Source organism: Cupressus sempervirens, chromosome 10 (genome assembly GCF_028749045.1).
Source record: "Cupressus sempervirens isolate cs-2001-9-10 chromosome 10, ASM2874904v1, whole genome shotgun sequence".
In the NCBI taxonomy this organism is placed as follows: Eukaryota; Viridiplantae; Streptophyta; class Pinopsida; order Cupressales; family Cupressaceae; genus Cupressus; species Cupressus sempervirens.
In genome coordinates this window covers 638,002,692-638,022,663 of record NC_143127.1, presented here as the reverse complement: position 1 = coordinate 638,022,663, position 19,972 = coordinate 638,002,692, and the positions used below count along the sequence as shown (strand labels likewise).

The window sequence follows — 19,972 nt, the reverse complement described above, 5'->3', positions numbered from 1 at the left end:
GGAGATTGATGGAAAGAACTGAAATTTTTGTTTTAGTTAATAAAGTAATATAATTTCCATTCTACTAATGATAGTTATTTTTGATGATGGGATGTTACTTTATTGTCTATGGTGACTACCACCAGTATATGATGGTGAAGCCAACTGCAATGACTTGCAATAGCCTATGACAGTGGGTGTCATCAATGTTTAATTTTGGAGCAAATCGAAGCAATGAAACTAAATAAAAGTATACAGAAGTAGGTAACAAAGTTATTGAAGGATGGAAGTTACCAGTAGGAAGATGGGTTACCACACAGAAGTTTTGAATGAACAAGTAGCTGTTTTAAGTGATAGCAGAAAGAAGAGGCAATTTAGGAATAAAATTTTCAATACTATTAGAAGGAAATTAAGGATTCAAATTCATATTCAAGAATAAGGATCCAACTCTTGTGATCCTCATTGCTTGCCTAGATTTGGTATTGTTCTTTTTGATCCTCATTGCATACCATTGACCTGATATAGCAGTCTTGCTTCCTACAACAAGTTACTCTAATTTAACTGCTTTATTCTTAAGTACACATTTTATTTCTCTAAATTGGGAAACGGAGCTGATGTCCATAACCCAATTCCTATAATGAATAATGTCACTCAGAGAAATTTTAGCAGGAAGATAATGATGCTTGAGCTTATTGAGTTTTTTTAATAAATTGAAGTGCATATTACTTGTAATTTGGTAATGCTGTGTGTCAAGTGATTTGATTTGTAATTAGAATTGATTTAAGATGCATATTGCATAATATTTTTAGTTGAATTTGTTTCTAGGTGCAAAATTGTGAGCCTGAAGTTTCAGTGTTATTACAAATGCTGGAAAACTGTCGCAAGTTGTTTTTGGCAGCTCATATGTATCGATTTCATTAGTGCATCTGTAGAATGTTCAGGTTTCATACAATAAATATCATATTATTATATTGAGGGTCTATTTTTGTTAGAGTAATTTAAGGGCTGAAATTTTCCTTGGTTTATTTTGGATGTTGATCATGTTGCAGAGCAATTCCAGCGAGCATGGTGGCATGAAGAGAAATTCCTGTACTAGAAATGATATTCAGCAGTTCCAAAATGGGGTGTGTGATAGAGGGAACTCCTCTAGGATAGGTGGTAGCAGGGTGAGCCCACATTGTGGTAGATGGACAGAAGCTGGAGAATCTTATCCAAAATGGAAAACTGAATCCTCTTGTCTTAACCCAGAGCAAGCTGATGGAAGATTGAAAATTGGATCTCCCATGACACATTTTCCTCCAAATAGGATATTTAACCACGGGCCTTCCAGGTTTCGGAAGGATGCTGGAGGAGGTCCAAGGTGTGTGCTACATAAGATCACCATTCATTATATTGTTTTTCTGCTGTCAGATCTCTTGATTGCTTTTGCATTTCCTATTTTCCTGTTCCAGGTGAACTGTATAAGCAGACGAGTTTGTTATCTTGTTAGACGCCTCGTTGGAGTTTTTGGTTTATATTGGTCTCATTCATACTGAACTGACACTACAAATGATAAATATTGAGTTTAAAATTTGAGGACACTGAATGTCAGTGGCAATATCATTTGATTGAGAGATAATATCTGCTCTTCTGATCTTGTTCTCATGGCAGGTTGCAGGCAGCTGCACTGGTCTGCAAGAATTCTGATCGTACCGTTGATAGTAAAAATCATATGGAAGGACATATTAAATGTCACCTCAAATGCGATGAGGAAAATTGTTCATCTGAGGCCTCTGGTCAGTATTTGTATCTCAATATTCAAGTGTGATTTTATATTGTGACAAGATATGTACTTTAGGTATCAACAAAGAGAATCAGGTAGTTTAAAAAATTAGATAATTTTTCTGATTTTATTGTTTTAAATAAGTCTGTGCTTCCAAATGCTATAAATGCCTCACTTTTTAATGTAACTCTGATGTATATATTGGATACCCCAGATACAGTTCTACTGCCAATGAATTACTGATATTTAGTTATTTTATATCTGTTACTGTCATTGTTTACTTTGGAACAATATTGTTGTTATGTTGAAGAGCAAATATATAGAGCTTGATGCAAGGATTGTTTTATTTCATTTATAGTAGAAAATCTCTCTGACTACTTGCTGGATGTGCAAGTACTCATGTGCCATTAATGGTGGCAAGTTAATTGCCAAATGCCTTGGCCCACATTTCATTTAAAGCTTGCTGCAATTTTTGTCAAACAATTGCCAAAAATTGCCTGAGAACTTGCTGAAATTAGTATAAAAAGTGCAATAAGCAAAACATATATTTTTCAAAGTTATGATGCATTTTAAGATGCATATCTGTGACACACGACCTAGTCCTTGGCATGAATAAATTAAACCAGGAAATGGAGTTGCCTATTACAAACTGAAATTGGGCATGTTTTTTATATTGTGCTAATTGCTCAAGCTTATTGAAAGAAGGCACGGCAATGTTTGACACATTTAAATCACTGAAGGCTTGGAGATTAATTGGTGCAGATAATAACTTTTTTTTAAAATTACATTATTGAATATGATTGGTCGACCCTTTAGGAAAAGGACTTGTGATTCATGGGTACCGTCCTATAATCTGTTTGATAAAATTATTAAGATTTCAATATTTGTAATTTATTAGTTTTTTGAATTTTCTCAAAAATTTGTTAATTCATGTTGCGGTCTTTTTAATAATTTGGATATATCTTTTGATATGTTTGTTTGAATATGTAATTAATCTATTAGAATGCTGTCAATATCTATGTTATCAATATTTTACATCCATTTAAAATTCATTTTAAAATAAATTATAAAGTAAATGAATTGTCTAATTAGAGAATTGAAATATTCTTGGGAAGAACCATCCATGGAAAGCTGAGTGTTGGATTTGGATTTGACAAGAAAGAGTAGGCTTGTGGTCCACATGGTGTCATATATTTCTTTATCTAGTAAAAATGTGCAGCATTTGGAATTTTGGAGAATATTTTAGAAATATGTATTTCTAAATGTTCAATAAATTTCTCATGTGTTTGTTGAGTTTTTCCCTGAGTTTCAAAATTTTTTAGGCTTGCTGAGCTTGAGCTTTTCAACTATAGTCTCATTTATCTTGCATGTAGGGAAAATAGTAAAGGAGCATAAGTTGGTTCATCATGGGAATGAGAGTTCAAAAAGGTGAACCATTTTCTGATCTGATGCATGACACTTCACTCTTTTGATGGTAGCATCTTTTGCTCGATCAGGTTTCAGTGTGCTGTCATGACTTTATCCAACTTATAATTTCTCTTCTGTTGATTGATGTATGCTATATAGGGCTGCTCCGCCAAAGTCCAAGGAGTCTATTGTTGAAATCCAGCAGTGGCGTGATGAGCGCAAAAGAAATTATCCAATAGAAGCAAATATAAAGCGCAAGGTATGGCTATAAGTTAATTTTCCTATAATTTAGGGTATGCTGTATTTATGTAAATCACAGGTTTAGCATGAATTACCTTGGTTCAGGCTCAGGAGATGCAAGAAAGAAGGGCCAGGGGTGAGCTTATAGATGATGATTCAAAGATACGTCGTGAGGCAAGTAGAAGAAATTTACCTCTGGCTCATAATGCTATAAAAAGCTGTTCAATTTGCAAGCAAGAAAGCATTAAAGTTTAGACAGATGGGCATTTAACATTTGATTCCATGTTTTGTTATGTTTAGAGGGTCTGTGATGTATGTATTTGAGACACTGATAAATTACATTCTTATTGTCATTTATTTATATATTGTTTGTTAAGTAAAGATACTTGTACTATTGAAACATAGGCTATTTATACAAGCAAAGATATAGATTAACAGTAGAAGTCTAATCATTAAGATGTATCAACCACTAGCCTTATCCTACCTATTCACCTAGCTGCTCTACCATGCAGTTTCTGTACATATATAAACAGAAATATTTTGGAACTAGAATCAAATAAGTTTAGTGACTGTCAAATAAGTTTGTGTTTTGCTCCTCTGTATATGATATGTGGAGATTTCCTTAAATCTTTCTAGTATGTGGCCTCTGGCAACTTATTGTGTGCTGTATGGATCCTCCCTTTTGCACTTTGGAGCTCCTACAAAACTTATTTTCCCAAGAAATACCAGATAATTGCCAAATCAGAGACATATAATCTGATTCAGAATAGACCTTATTTCAGCATGATGATCCTTTTCAGATTTTAAATGAGAAGTCTGGCTACCCTTTTGCTGTGAATCATGAATTGGTTTACTCTAAAATTGCAATAAATTTCTTATAAAGTGGATTTGTTGTTATTGTGATATTTTGCCTTATTACAGTGTGTGGGTCTTTTGCTACAGACAAACATTCTATTTGTTAGGTTGTTCATTCACTGTAGGAGTTGAGTCCTTTTAATTATGACATAGATATGTATACCTGATTGTGTCATTGCAGTTGCAAATGGATGGGCTTCATTAATTTCCTCCTCAATATTTAAGGTCCTTACTGGATGGGCTTCATTTCTTTATATGAGAAATGTTTATCATGCATTATGTCAAGAAACGTGCTGCATAACTTGTAGTAGTTTTAGTAGATCTTCTTTATTGCTCAACATATATTCATCATTTATACTTGTTCTTTTAGAGATCTGGGTTTCTTCTTAAGTGCTGCACAAAAATGGGGAGGGTATTGTTAGCTGTCAATTTGAAAATATATTATTTCTCTTATTCCGATTGAGGTTCAAATTTGAGGAATCCCTGTTACATGCACCTACAAAATAATTGTTATATTGCTTACACACTATTCCTTTTTGCACGAAGTATGGCCATCAAATGCTTATATCATGAATGTAATTTATCGATATAGTTTATGACATGCCTTTATTGTTACATTTCCAGCGCATGAAGGAGATTCTTGCTAGACAGGCAGAGTTAGGTTTTCCAGTAGCTGAAGTTCCATTTCATTATCTCTCAGATGCCCTGCAAAAAGGTGGCACAGGGGTAAATCGTAACAATTTCGGTAAGCCAAACAGATCAGAAAACTCATCCATGAAGATACCCAGAATAAATGATTTGACATCGCCAAGGTCCGTTCTAAATGATGTAAGAAGCTTCAAGACAGACCAAACTCAAGAAGGAGGTAATACAGATGATCACAGTCCTGAAGTTTTGTGCTCGGAAGATAATTCCTTGTCTCTTATTCCAGCCAGAGCTGATGAGAATTGCAAGACCAAAGACAATGCTTCACAGCTAAATATCAAAACAGAGGACATATTAGTTGATGAGGTTCTCAAGGCTGAGAAAGGCCAAAAAGTCTGTATATTCTTCCAACGGGGACGTTGCTTGAAAGGTAAACGCTGTACATACCTTCATGTCCGTGGATCAAATGCTACTCGTAAAGGAACTACTGTGGCTTGTGAGCCTTCAACGAGAACTACTGTAACTTCAAAGCTTCCGAAAAGGAAACCTACACTTCTTGAGAAACTGCTTAGTGGAGAAATTAAGAAGGAAAAGAGCCACCTACTGCAGGTATTCAGGTTTATGGTTAACAACAAGTTTTTCACTGAATGGTCAAATAAGCCCTTGAAATTCTTTCACTGGACTCGGGAAGCACCAGATGCCAATCCAGAACAGCAGGATGAAAGACAATATTTGTCAAATTTGAAATCAACTTATAGTATTAGCGAAGAGCAGGAAAATTTAAATGAAGATGCCATGACAAAGGAGGTTGCCATGTGTGAGATGGAAAGCAGCAGAGATGATGATTTTGATACAGATTTAGATGAAGTTGATGCTGAAGAGAAGGTTCCCATGGGTGAGATAGGGAAAAGTGGAGATGATATTATTGATACAGATTTAGATGAAGTCGATGCTAAAGGGAAGGTTTCTATAGGAGAGATAGAGAGAAGAGATGACAACCTTGAGGAAGGAGAGATAGAGGAAGGGGAGATTGTATAATATCACTGAGAAAGATAGGTCGATGCTTAATACCATAAAGTGGGCAAGAACATTTCTAGTCTTGCTATTGCCAATTTGGGAAATTCTCTAATTTTTTGGGAATCTAATGGACAATTGGCAAATCCATTTTCTTATGAAAATAATAGAAAGGGTTGCATTTTACATTCAAATTTTGTTAAAATTAATGAATCTGTAATATATTTAATTGTATGTCTGATCTTGTATGATCTTTGGTGTTTTAATTCATGTACAAACTATAACATCATTCTCCATGGTGGAAAGTAGTGTGTACCATATATGTTTTTGCTTGACTGCGATTTAATATTAATTTGATACTCTATGCTACATTGGCCAGGAATTCACCAGATTCACACTATTATTCTTTGGCACACTTGCATTTTCTGTGCTTGTTTTCACGTATACTGTCTTTGATGGTTATGTAGTTATTAATGGGGGATTTGTGAATGAACTTGCGAGACATCATTTGTTGGTGCATTGAAGTGGAACTTTTTGCTTCCAGAATTGATGTGTCTTGCCTCGTTCCATCTTAAAATTTGCATCTGTATCAAATTGTGCATTGAGTACAAATAAGCTTCTTTCTGTCAAATTTCGCTGAGAGCTATCAAGTGCGTGCATATCATTGCAGTGATGCTTAAGAAAGCTCACCAATTCATGTATTATTACCATTGTCAAGAAGGTTTACAGAGGATGCTTAAGAAAACTCTCCAATTCATGTATTACCATCATTGTCAAGGAGGTTTGCAGGGGATGCTTAAGAAAGCTGGCCAATTCATGTTTTGTTGCCATTGCCAAGAAGGTTTGCAGAAATCCTAAGTCCATTCAGCTCCTTGTAAAAAGGAAAAAGTCAGTTGTTTACACCTGACAAAACTTTACCACAAGTTAAAATATTTAGCACGATAATCCATAGAGTGCATAAGAGTTTCAGGTTTATTATGATCATGTTATTGACATTCTCATTCTTTTATGTAATTAAGGTTCAAAGTTTTTTCAGTTCTAGACTTGTCATGTATGATGATCAATTGATTATAATGAAATGATGATGGATTCCAATATATATATTTGCATTCACCCAATTATGGTTTAAGTTATGTCTTGGAATGATCAATTGGTTATAACATGGTTAATACTTTAAGGTTTTAATATACATGTTGCTCTTCACCCAAATAGGGTTTAAATCACATCTTGGGTATATAGTCATATATCTATGTTAGGTAAATTAAATGACTGAAATCCCTAATCAATAACTCTAGCCCCATCTTCATAACCATGGTTTTAATTTTGGAGTAAATTCAATCATGCCATGTATCCAACTTGGTTTATCAGAGAGTTGTTCAAGCTTCAAATTTTGAAACATGCATGCATAAGATGAGAAATATTTGATTTTGTGGACTCGTTGAATTGGGATGTCGAATAGCATGTTAACATATCAGCACATGCAAAATATTCATGTAGTTCTCTTAAGAGTGCTGGGCACATTCAATTGTAGTAAATATCTATTACACAATTTACTGGTGTGATTGGATATCTAATAGCATGTCAATATCAGCACATGCAAGATACACAGTCACTTAAGAGTTCTGGGCACATTCACTTTTAGAAAATATATATCACACAACTTATTGCCATTGTGACTCCGTTGGATACGGATGGCTAATAGCATGTCAAGATATGAGTACAAGAAAAATATTCATGTATTTCTCTTAAGAGTTCTGGGGGCATTCACTTTTAGAAAATATATATCACACAATTTACAGCTCTTTTCAATTTTAATTTTGCAGCCAAAAGACATTTGGTGTAATGGTAAAAGTCGTGTTGTACGTACCTATATAATGCCACGTTCAATTCTTCTTCTTCAAAAAAAAAAAGGAAAATGATTTCGCAACCTGATGACTTGAACTAAATTAACTACAATATTATAACCCTAAACCTTTTATGTACTTGTCTTATCACATTCTAAATTTGTGGGTACACAACCTTTATGGGTGGAGAAAGACCAATATCACATTATTTTAAAAGAATTAAGTCGAATTACTTTAAAGTCTATGATACAGACAAGTATAAATCTTGTGACTCGTACCATTATAACATATAAAAAGATTGTCTCTTGGGAGACATCCGAAAAAATTAGAATGATATAAAGAAATTTAGCATGACCCATATGTAAGGATGCTACACATAAATCAAGAACATATAAAAAGATTGGATACTTCTCCAAAAACAATCAAAATAAAATAATTAGAAGTAATTTGCATAACAAGAGGAAAAAAGATGTGAAAAACAAAAGAACACTACATACCTAAAAATAATATTGTGTTTTTCTCCATAAAGAGAAATTGAATACATTTAATAAAATAAATTTAGAATTCTAATAAAATATTAGTTTATGGGTTGGGATTTGAACCTTGATTGGAAGAACACCTCCACCTCCATAACTTAACCATTATATCATGTCAATACTGGGATAAATTATAGAAATTGCTTATGTGCAATTGTGGTTAATTATATTTTGGTCTTATAGCAATGAATTTATTGGCTTTAATATCACCCATGTTTTTGTCATTAGGACTTTTTAAAAGTATGATCATATTGGGGTGAAAACTCACTATCTGAGAACACATTCTAATAGCTTTTATGTCACTTGCTGATTTAATGGCTAATATTTTTTGCAATATTTAACGAGCACTTGCGACTTTAAGTTTGCTAGTGGTGTTGATTAACCATCATTGAATGAATTGCATTCCTTAGATCAAAAGAACTGTAAGTAATGTGATGCAACATTAGTGTAGTGATAAAACATGACTCAGTATTAGTCTCACTTTCTTTTGGACCTTTTTGGACACCTCGTTGAAAAGCATGCTAAGGTCCTAAAACCTTAGTTACAAGTGGGGGACTTTTTAATTAAGCTGCTGTAAAAAATTTCTACCTAGAATTTTTAGAATCTTACTGTTAGGGTTCTCAATTATTAGATCCTCAACCTATTCGTTTTGCATGCCTGCTTGCTACTTCACAAAAAGATAATTTTTCATTATGTTGGCAAACTATACTCTTTAACATGAAATTTTTTTTTTTCTAATTTCTTATCATATCATGTTACTCTCTATACGATCCAAGAAACTCTTCCCTAAACATGATTTGATTCATGTTATTTGACATTTTTAATGTCCTCTTTGATACAATTATTTTTGTAATGATAGAGTGAAGCCTAAAGATTGTTTTAGTTACATTATTTAAAAATTAATAGAATAGTTTATAAGAAAATAATGGAATAATATATATATTTTTTGATTTTATATTTAATAATTTAAAACAAATAATTTTAGTTATGTTTTTTCAATTGTGAATTATTTGAAAAATGCATTGTCTCCACTAATCATAAGAGACACAAGGGTGGATCCGCTATCCTAAACTCTAGTAAGTGGACTATTCACATTAAAGAAAAAAGTTGATCTCCTTGTAACAATGTAGTATAGCTTACCTTGGACAAAGACAACTTGAGACTAGATTTATGCTTAGATTATGCGCCAAATGATTAAAAGGATAAGATGAATATTTCAAAATGCTATAAAATCTTGAAGACATTCTAGGATCCTAGGTGGAAAATTCAGTGTGACTGAAAACCATAATGATGATCACAAAGTCATTGGTTTACATGGTACAATTTTCAACAAGAGAATAAAGTAATCTATTGCAGGTTAGGTAGATTCCATGGCAATAAGGATTACTTCAATCTGAAAAATCTGAGGATGGTTGAGAAGTGAAGGTATACCCTTACACTCTCTTTGGATCATTATCCTATCCAAGGCAACATTATCATGAACAATGTTAATGAGAATGATGATCATAGTAGAAAAACAACTTCATGCTCAACCACTAATCTTCTACAAGATGAAGACTGCAACAATGTTATTTTTATGCTCAAGCGGATTAATAAATGTATGAAAAAGATAAATCTAACATCAAGAGATAAAAACATGTTAGCATGTAAAAAAAGATCTACCAAATAGCTAGGAAAAATAACAATAAATAGTAAAAGAGTAGAAGATGAGTGAGAAGCTACTGGGTGCTAAATTGAGCTTACAAAACAACCCTACTAATTTGATTTTAAAGGAGAAACTATGAATGACAAAAAATGCTTTGAACATAATGCATGCCAGGGAAACCCAAGGTCTTAGAATAAAGGCGAAAATGAATTGGCTAAAAAATGGTGATTAAGAATCAAAGTCCTTTAGATTCTTAAACAACTATATAATAAGGAAAATTTTGATGTAAGCATGGATTAAGGAAAAGATAGTTAAAAACTAGGAGGGAATTAAGATCCTCTTCTTGGGATTCTATAAAAATCTTTTTACTTTAGAAGGTGACAACCCTAGTTGTCAAGATGTAGGAAGCTAATCTTGCCAAAAACGTAGAGATTCATTAACCAATCATAATTGGTTAGCTAGTTGTCTATCATCTCTAAGTAAATTCTATACTTAAGCAAGCTCTTCTGAAAATGGTTTATATTCAACTTATCAATTTGAGGGGTAAACTTGAAATAGTTTAGCATAATTTATGCATCATAATCTTACTTAGATTGTCATATAACTATTGAAATGGAAGCCTCCATAAAATGGCTATTCATTAATTCTCAAGATTATAATCAACTCAATTAATTAGCATTGATTCTTTAACATGAAGTAACAATTTCTTGTAAACCTACTGTTGGTCTAGCAAACTATGTTACCTGATTCTCAAATAATCAACTTTAATCTTATTTTGGACCTAATCATGCATAAAAAAAAATTCTGCATAACTATTTCATGATTTAATTTGAAAATCAATTGCTATCCTAAGTTTCAACCTCCTAAGTCTTCAACATCTTCTAGCTCATTTAATTAAAACAAAACCCCACCTTTAATTAGACAAAAAGCCCCCACTTATGTGCACACATAAAATACTTTTCTAAATTAAATTAAAAGAAATCACTAAAGCGAAAGAGCACATCATTTTGGAAGTTTCTAAAAATGAGAGCACATGCATCAAACAACGAAACATCTCCACTCCATTTTTGTTCAAATTTGCATTTGAACCACTTGTTCAACTTCAATAAATCTATGAAATGAAGCCTCTTCCTTAGCTCAAAGGAACCTAACTATTTTGTGTCACCATTCTTTCAGTTTGCATTTAGAGTTTATAACATTTACTTTCATAGTTTATTATCTAATTCTTGTCAGCTTTTGTTTCTGCATGCATCTTTAGCTTAATCTTTATCATTAAATGTAGCTTTGCATTGCATTCAATGAGAAGATCTTGGGAGTTTGCATCCTCATTGCATATCTTCTCTTGAATCTTCCATTCTAGAGTGTACTTGTAAGGTCTCTTTATTGCAAATCTGAGAGCACTATTGCATAGACCTTGTACACTTTAGATAGAAAGCTATAGATTGACTTCTGAGGGTTTTATCATTGGTTTGTTTAAATCTATTCACCCTTAGAAACAATGATCTATAGCAGTGCAGGTGATAGAAACTAATAATCGTATTTCACACACATTTTTTACGCCCATTCTGGGGCTCATAATGAGTTTCTAGCTTCACTATTGAAAAATTTAAGTCATTTTTTACCATATAGGTATGACTTATCATGCGATTGAATCGTCCGATAAACTTTATTATAGTTTTATCACATCGCTACTTTGTACTTCATCATGCTCTTTGTTAAGTTTTATTGCACAATTATGTAGATTTGTATTGTACCAACATATTTTATCACATTGTTCATTGCGACGTATCACGCGATAATATGGTGAAAAGTATACCTCTCTTTGTTTCATCACACTAGAAACAACACATGAATTTGACCTCCTAGAAGTAAAAATTTCAAAATTTTCATTTTGGATTCTGATTCATAGGCATTTGTACTCTTTTCTAATAGCTAACTCAAATTTTGACGATTTTTTTGATTGGTTATTTCTTCATTAAGTTTTATTTTAGGAACCTATATTAATTAGAAACTTAGATTAATGATTGTTTTACATGTTTGAGGTGAAACAACTCGAGAGGAGAGTATACTTGGATGGCTTAAACATCACATACTAAGACTTCATTCCTAAGCTAGAAGTGTTAAATAGTTAAAGTTGACTTATTTTGCAAGCTTAATTTTCCTATTAGTATGTGATGCTTAAGAGTATTTAACTCATTAATGGCTAACTTGTCAGTCAAATTTGGATGTGCAATGATTTTGACTACCAGGCTATTCCCTAGGGATAAAGCGTGCCTATTTAGTTTATTTCTACATATACCCCTGTCACACTCACTCTACCAAGTTGCTTGTTCATGGTAGGATTATTTAAGACTAGTGCCTTTTCTGTGTATTCAATCTTGTAGCGTAAGAGTCAAAACAAAACGAGTACAACTGACATGCCCAAACTTGCAAACACGATCCTGTAGTGAAGTGACAAACTATTCTACTTGGCGAGTGTTTTCAAAACCGCCTCTACTATATGAAAATCCTATCAACAACTATTTGACGCTTAATTATTGGCCTTGGCTAGTAAAGTAAACCACTTGTGTTTGTATCTCTTTTCATCAAATCTATCTTAACCTCTTACTCGTTCACAAGTGTCAATACCAAGCATTCACACCTTAGCTTCGACACCTTGTAGCAAACCATCTTGATATATCTTTTCAGAGACACGTGTGCACCTTAGCTTTCAGACATGGAAGTCATGTAACTTTAGTTATCCGTGAAATTTTGGAAACTGAAGACTTCTATGCCGATACAAACTAGAAGCCAAAATAATCAAGACGATAAATCTAAAGCTGCTAAGAATCTTTCCATTGACATCCCTATATCATTGAGATAAGATCCCTTAGTTGAGTCTCTCTTCAAGTCGAAGTCCAAATCCAAGTCGAATTCAATTGTGCCTTCTGGCTTGTCAATGGAACCCAACACTAGAAACACCATGAATGATCTTTTTGCAAAATTGAGATAATATCAACTACATCAAAGAGAACATGGACAAGAATCCCGTAGACAAAAAAATGTCTCAACACATATCTCAACCTCTTGATTCTTCCTCCAACAGTGATGCAAAACCTTCCGATGAAAAAATTCTTCGGTTTTAACACGATAAAATAACTCAAAAGCTCATGAAAATTAATCGTAATCAGGGAAAGGAAAAATATTTCATGCTTCTTGCATCTCTCAGAGTTAAGTTCCCACTTGATTTTTACGTACATGGCTAATTCACAAAGAGGATCCCTCTCCCCTCTCTATCTTGAACAAACAAGTAGAACACATGTGCCAAAGAGTTAGTGTAACTAAAAGGGAAACGTAACAACCCAAAATGAAGTACTCTCTTGAGGCTATCCGTCCTTTTCTTTTTGACAAAATTATCAATATGCCTCCATTTCCTTCGAAAGTTGAAATGCCTAAGTACGATAAGTGTTGTGGGAATGGATATCCTCACTATCAAAAAAGGGATTTCCATGCGCTTAGTATGAAGGTAATGCATGAATAAACATAATTGATGAAAGTCTTCCCTTGAAGTCTTACTGGTCAAACTATGGTGTATTTCACTCAACAAACCCCACCCATCGAATCTTTTGAACTACTGGTACAAAGATTTATCTAATTGCACTCTTATAAATTTCAAGACCTTTGTAACACCAAATAACATACTGGAAAGCCATTCACCATCTTCATTCAGCAATGGTGGAAAATGCTTTCATGCTATCCCAGACAGATTCTAAAATCTAAAAAGATCAACATCTTTGTCAATAACCTTGTCATGGAATTACATTGCCCCTCGTAGATGAAATTACGTACTACCTTTCACCAAATGGTAGAAAGTGCAATGAGAATTGAATATGTCAAAGTGAAGAAGGGATAACTCATCCTTATGAAGAATGATAAATCCAATAATTCTAACAACAAAAAAATGACAATAAGGAAAATAATAGGTTTTGGAATAAAGATACGAATGAAGTTTCTAATGGAGTATCAATACATCCAAAACCAAGCCTAAAGTGTTAAAAAGTAAATTCCACACACAATTGATAGTGGGAGGGGGTGAATCAGTTGTGCCAATATAATTTCAAATCCAACTTTACAAATTGGATAACCAACTAGTGAAACAATGATGCACAACAATAAGAAACCATACACCATAACAAAAAGATTTGTTTACTAGGGAAACCCTTGATTAGAGGGAAAACCCTGGTGGGATGACACCCACAAGATAGTGTACTAATATATATGCTCCTTGTGAAAGGATGTAACATGACTAGAATCTAGCAAATATTGAGTGCAAATTGCTATGCCTCCTGCTCTAGCCCATGCTCCCCCCCATGGGCGAATTCAAACTTCTGCTCCTATTGTTCATTCTGTGACTACTTCTGCCAGGGATGTTGCTGTGCCTGTTGTGGTAGGGGGTGCTCCTGCTAGATTTGGTGCCTCTCCCGCAGTGTAGATCACTCCCGCTCCTGTTCTTGTGATTTCTCTCGCTCATCCACTAACTTTTCCTGTGCTGGTTATTGGGGCTTCTACGATGGCTGTGGCTAGGTTTCCTCCTGTGGCGTCTGCTATGACCAGGAGTGATCTTGGTCTCGGTGTTCATGTTTCTCCTGCTGTGAAGGGTTCTCCTGTTCATTCTGCTCTTTCTTATGCAGATGTGGCCGCATATGAGGTAGCTATTTCTGATCCTGTGAGGAAGGGGCTCTGTTCATTTGCTCCTTTAGTCAATCATTTGGCTGTGCCTGTCCTAGCTAGTAATCCCCTTGTGTTTCATTTTGAACAAGATGTAGTTGAGGAGATCAACTCATATGTGGTGGATTACTCCAATACGGCTGCTATTTTTTGTTTTTGGGGTTTTTGGCCCTCTCTTTCAGATTTGCATGCTTGGATTTCCAAATTTTGGGAACCAATCATTTCGGATGAAATGCAGATATACCCTATGGCACAGGGTTTTTTTATTTTGAAATTTGCTAATGCTAATGACAGAAATGCCATCTTGGGTTGCAGTTTCTCTTGGGAGGAAAGGTTCCCCCTAATGGCCAAACCTTGGTTTCTGACATTTAATTTGACTACTGAAACATTTAATAAGATTCCTCTTTGGGTGAGGTTACCGAATCTTCCCCTTCATTTCTGGTAGGATTTAGTCCTGAAGGCTATAGGGGATGCTCTTAGGAATTTCATATTGGTTGATTCAGTTTCTTCCAATGTCTATAGGAAAACATATGCTCGCATCTTAGTGGAGATGGACACCTCCAAGGGGCTTCCAGAAATGTTGAAGTTGGCTTCTCCAACTGGTTCTTGGATTCAACTGCTTAATTATGAGGGCATTCCTTTCAGATGTAGGAAATGCCATAAGACCGACCATCTTGCTATGAGTTGCTCCTCTGACAAGGCTAGATCGAAGAATTCTCCTTCTTGGTGGTTGGGGGTTTCAGATGATCACTACACAGTTCATAAGGTTTATATGGAGGTGGATGGCTCGGATAGCTCTTCGCATACTGATCTCTCTTTGGCCAAGGATTCCGTTGCTATTTTTAATGATTCAAAGGTTGTCTCTACGATGATTTTGAATCAGAATGTTGTTGCTAACTCGTTGCCTGCTATTGTCTCTACGATGATTTCAAATCAAAATGTTGTTTCTAACTCACTGCCTGCTATTGTCTCTGTTGATTCGACTACTATCCCTTTGATGGCTCTAGATCATAATGTTGTTGCTGTCCCTTTTTCTGTTGCTAACTCTGTTGATAAGGGGTTGTTGGGGGTCAGTTGGGACTGGCAAAAGGCTGCTAGGAAGGTGGAGGATGGTTGGACATCAGTCAAAGGAAAAAAAGGCAAATCCTTTGTTCCTTCTTTTGATATGTCTTTACGCTCTCAAAAGACTGGACCAAAATGTAAATCTTGATGGTCTATTACTTCTTGGGCTGTTTGCCCTCTTGTTGGAAACTTTGGTGTGTCCCTTTGTTTTGTTGAGTGGTTTTCCATAGTTGTATTTTGATCCTCATTATTATATCTTTTCGGCCTTTTGTTAAAAGGTTTTGGGTCCTTTCAAAACCTGTTTTTACTTAATCAAAACATGACTAGGATCTAATTATAATGCATTCAATACAATAGTCCTTGTTACAAGACAAACCCCTTTTAGGAGACCTTAAAACCTTGTTAGAATGTTACAAACCTATCAAAGGCCGATAGGAAACAAGTAGACCAACTGCCTAAATGCTCCAACAAATATGAAGAATTGATCTTCAGGATATTAACATACCCAAAACAATGATTGACCAATCTACAACTTGTGAAAATAGTTCCTTTGAAGTCCAATAAAATCAACCAAATCAATCTCTACTCTACTATGATCAACCAACTGCTTCCATTGACTAGATACACAATAAATGTGATGATTTACAACCAAGGAAAACTTCTTTCCTCTATACCCTATATAATTAACTAATTAGGTCAACTTGTTAAAGCTTCCCCAATGTACAATTAATAACATAGGACTAAATTAAGGCATACACACCTTCACAAGCATAGTTATAATGATTAAAATATGTTTCCCACATGTTAAAATATAGTTATTACATTTTCCAATGATATAAAACATGCTTCCTTAACATAGTTGGCTGTGAGTACAATGTAATGCACATTTTACAACAAAGACATTTCTGGAATAGTTTCTAATCCTTTCTATCATGAACATAGCTACATGAACAACTCTTTTACCATAATCAATGTTTGCTGACATTGATTCCACCCCACTCATAACTAGATATAACAATTATGCCACCAAATGTCTTTGACATTATTTGCTATACACTAGTTTGCTACTAGTCTTCACCATATGTATTATAACTCATCTAGAACTAAATGCAAAATCCAGAGAGCATAGATATGATATCTATGCTCATTCTTCTTCACAAATCTAAGCTTTCACATAGCTATTATATGCCAATTTTTTTGTACCAACATCCACCTTGTAATATAATCTCTATTTTCCATGATCATATAAACATATGTTGTCATCAATGAAAAAACCTATCATCAATACAACACATAAACAATATATTCATGTTCCAATCAAACCTGTACTTACAATCTCCCCCTTAGGCATTGATGACAACATAGGATGAAAAACCATCAACCCAAACATAATATCCTGAATACAATTTTTTGAATATCCTCAACACATACAACCTTAAATTTTTTATGAATATCCTCAATATATGCAACCTTCCTTATTACCGCTACTACCTACTTGTATCTCTCCCCCATTAGGTTCTTCTATTTTATCTTTTCACCATTTTTTTTTGGTTTTATCTGGGTTTTCATTGACTTTATCCCCCTTTGACATCACTACCAAAGGTGCCAATAAGCCAAACACTTTTGATGAATATCATCATCAAAGTACATGCATTGGATCAATCCAATCTACAACAAAAAAATGTATCAAGTGCCAATAATTACTATCATTACATAAGATATCTATGAATATCTTTTCCCACTACGACCACTCCCACTTAGGAGAAGTAACAAGCATCACATTTAGATGAATGAATAGTGCTCTAATTATACTAGACTGGTGTAATGCTGCATCAATTACTTTGCACTAGGTGGGGACATGATACAAAGGCTTTGGTATTCTAGGTCTTCCTCACTCCCAATGCTCCTGTCTTTGCCCTAACCATCAAATGGTTAGTCCTGACTAGACCTTCCCCCTAATTAGGATCTCCAAGATCCTCACTATCAACTTCTTCTCCAAGGTATAGTTGGTCCTTAGGAGATTCCAAGGCCATGAGGTTTAACTAGTCCAACTAGTTCCCCAAAAACTTAGCCTTCTTCGCTAGTTTTTCCTCCTAGAATCTCAAACCTCTGCTTAGGATCTTCGAACACATGCACTTAGACTCTTGTTAGTATTCTTGGTCTATCAAAGGTTATTCTAAACCCTTTCTCACTCTTCTTAACTCCTTATCAATCCAGTTGGTATGAAATTCACTAGGAGGCCTAATTGCCTAATTCCTAGTAGGTCTAGTTTCACTATTTTTGGGTTATAGCTCCCAAATCCTCCAAATAATCCCATACAAGTCCTTGAAAGTATTCAAGGTACATGTGAATACTATCAAAATAAAAAATCCTAACTTCTGGTTGCACCGAAAACCCTATTTTCTGCTAGGCCCTAATTTTAAGCTTTTTTATTAGGCCTCTAGACCAGCGAGCATAAACAATTGTCAAACTGTTCTCCAACCCTTGATTCAAATCCTTCCACCTCTAAATCCTATCAGGGAATCATCTAGGGCATTTATAAAAATCATCAAATCCTTTGCACAAAACCATGGGTGCCTGTGCCAAAGCATTGTTATCCCTATCCTAACTCACTTGTATTCAATAGTTATCCATAGGGATTCTAACTAGGTCTAGGAAATCCATTGCAACAAAAAAAAAAAAAAAACAAAAACATTATTTATAGACTCTAACCCTACTTCCTCCATGGTTTTAGCCAATTCCACCGGTGGGTTATTAAGTTAGAGCCATTTCTAGCCAAACATCACTGAGACTGTCACTTACAAACCAGTGACCTTCAAAACCTTCTAGTTTGTACACTAATAACTTGAGAGAAAACTACTTAATGAAAATTAAAGATATTTGAACACCCTATATCCCCATAGGACTTGATCACTTGTGCCAATCTATACAAGGCCATACATGGACAAGAAAGCAACACAATTTACACAAATACTATCATAGTCATCCATACAGGAGTACCAAAAACATTAGTTGCAATCCAAAACTTCATTAATCACCTCAAATCATTGAATACATGCTTATATCCTGAGCATGGGTGGTTACAATTGGTCTAGCTACATCTTCCTTCATTCTTGTAAAAGTTGTCAAAGTTTTTGATAAGAAAAATAGGTTTTATAGGGATTCTAAAACCCAAGAGTTAAAACATATCATAAGGCTGATAATAAGTAGTTAAAGCCCAACTAGTAAAAGAAGGCCAACCAAAGGGCCATTTCAATAGACAGACAAAAAGCCAAAGGCCGATAATAAGAAGATAAAGCCTAGCCAAAAAATGAAGGCCAACCTAAAGGCCAATACAACAGACTAACAAACCTACTAGACAAAAAGCTACAACAATCTAATAGTCCAAAAGACAGGAAAAGAAAAACCAATGTTATTCCTCTATATTTCTCTCTAGCTTTTGCATCATTTTCGCTACTTCATAGGCTTTGTTAATCTCCTTAGCCATCTGTTCCTGCTTCTTTTGACTATCCTAATCCATTCTACTAAAGGTAATATTAGTAGTCACTTCCTCTTCCATCCTAGCTCTTTCTCTATCCTTTTCCTCATTTTCATCCAGAAGATCCCTTGTTTTCAGCGTTCCAGTAAGGGACAAGATATTATCATTGATAGAAGTTAGAATGGTAATCATCTAATTTTTTAGATTATGGTTGTAATTTTCCAAATTCTAGATTCTCTTCTCAACCCAACTAAGTCGATCCCCTTGATCATTGGAATTACCACAATCTGGCATCTTCCTTTTGTGTTCCAGTTGGCCTATTTTTTTCTCTGAACTCCTCCAACTCATGGTAAAGCCATTTGATCGACCTCAAATTATCAATCATGTTGTTCCTAGCATCATAAAGAAAATTCATGCTAGTCTCCCTTGCATTATCCGTTATGGCCACCATTATTGGATCAATGAGATCCTCCAACTAGAGCTGGCCCTATTTTTCTTCTAAAATTTGTGGGTTCATTGCCTCTCTTACTATACCCATTTTGGAAGTTCTTACATTAAAATTTCTCCAGGCCATGTGCCTATCCTTAATATCTACCTCTCCTACCTCACCATTTTTCTTCTCCTTGTCTTGTTCCCGAGGATGAATAGGGGAAAGAGGAATGGTAGAAAGCTCTAGCCCAGAATCCACAATCCCCTCTACATCCTTCTCTTTTGACCTCTATTTTTTAGCCAGCGACTCCACTGACTTAATTCCCACCTCCTCTTCAACCTCTTCATCAGTTTTCATATCATCTCCTT

At 34.7% G+C, this 19,972-nt stretch overlaps 1 protein-coding gene and 1 non-coding gene across 3 annotated transcripts in view; both read left to right on the top strand.

Annotated features, from left to right (window-relative positions):
- Positions 1-6,284, top strand: part of LOC149535444 (uncharacterized) — a 68,773-nt gene extending 62,489 nt beyond the window's left edge. The window contains exons 2-7 of one of the 2 annotated variants that reach the window (XM_089803646.1): positions 1,029-1,339; positions 1,630-1,754; positions 3,124-3,169; positions 3,308-3,407; positions 3,494-3,562; positions 4,868-6,284. In XM_089803646.1, the coding sequence (XP_089659772.1) occupies positions 1,029-1,339; positions 1,630-1,754; positions 3,124-3,169; positions 3,308-3,407; positions 3,494-3,562; positions 4,868-5,926 (1,710 nt within the window). In that variant the 3' untranslated portion in view covers positions 5,927-6,284. Of the gene's footprint in view, positions 1-1,028; positions 1,340-1,629; positions 1,755-3,114; positions 3,170-3,307; positions 3,408-3,493; positions 3,563-4,867 lie in introns of both variants that reach the window. The other variant, XM_089803645.1, reaches the window with a different exon arrangement.
- A 1,762-nt stretch (positions 6,285-8,046) lies between these two features.
- On the top strand, positions 8,047-8,149 carry LOC149535443 (U6 spliceosomal RNA). The gene has a single exon (XR_016358289.1). It is a non-coding gene; the product is annotated as a U6 spliceosomal RNA (small nuclear RNA).
- The last annotated feature ends 11,823 nt before the right edge of the window (positions 8,150-19,972 follow it).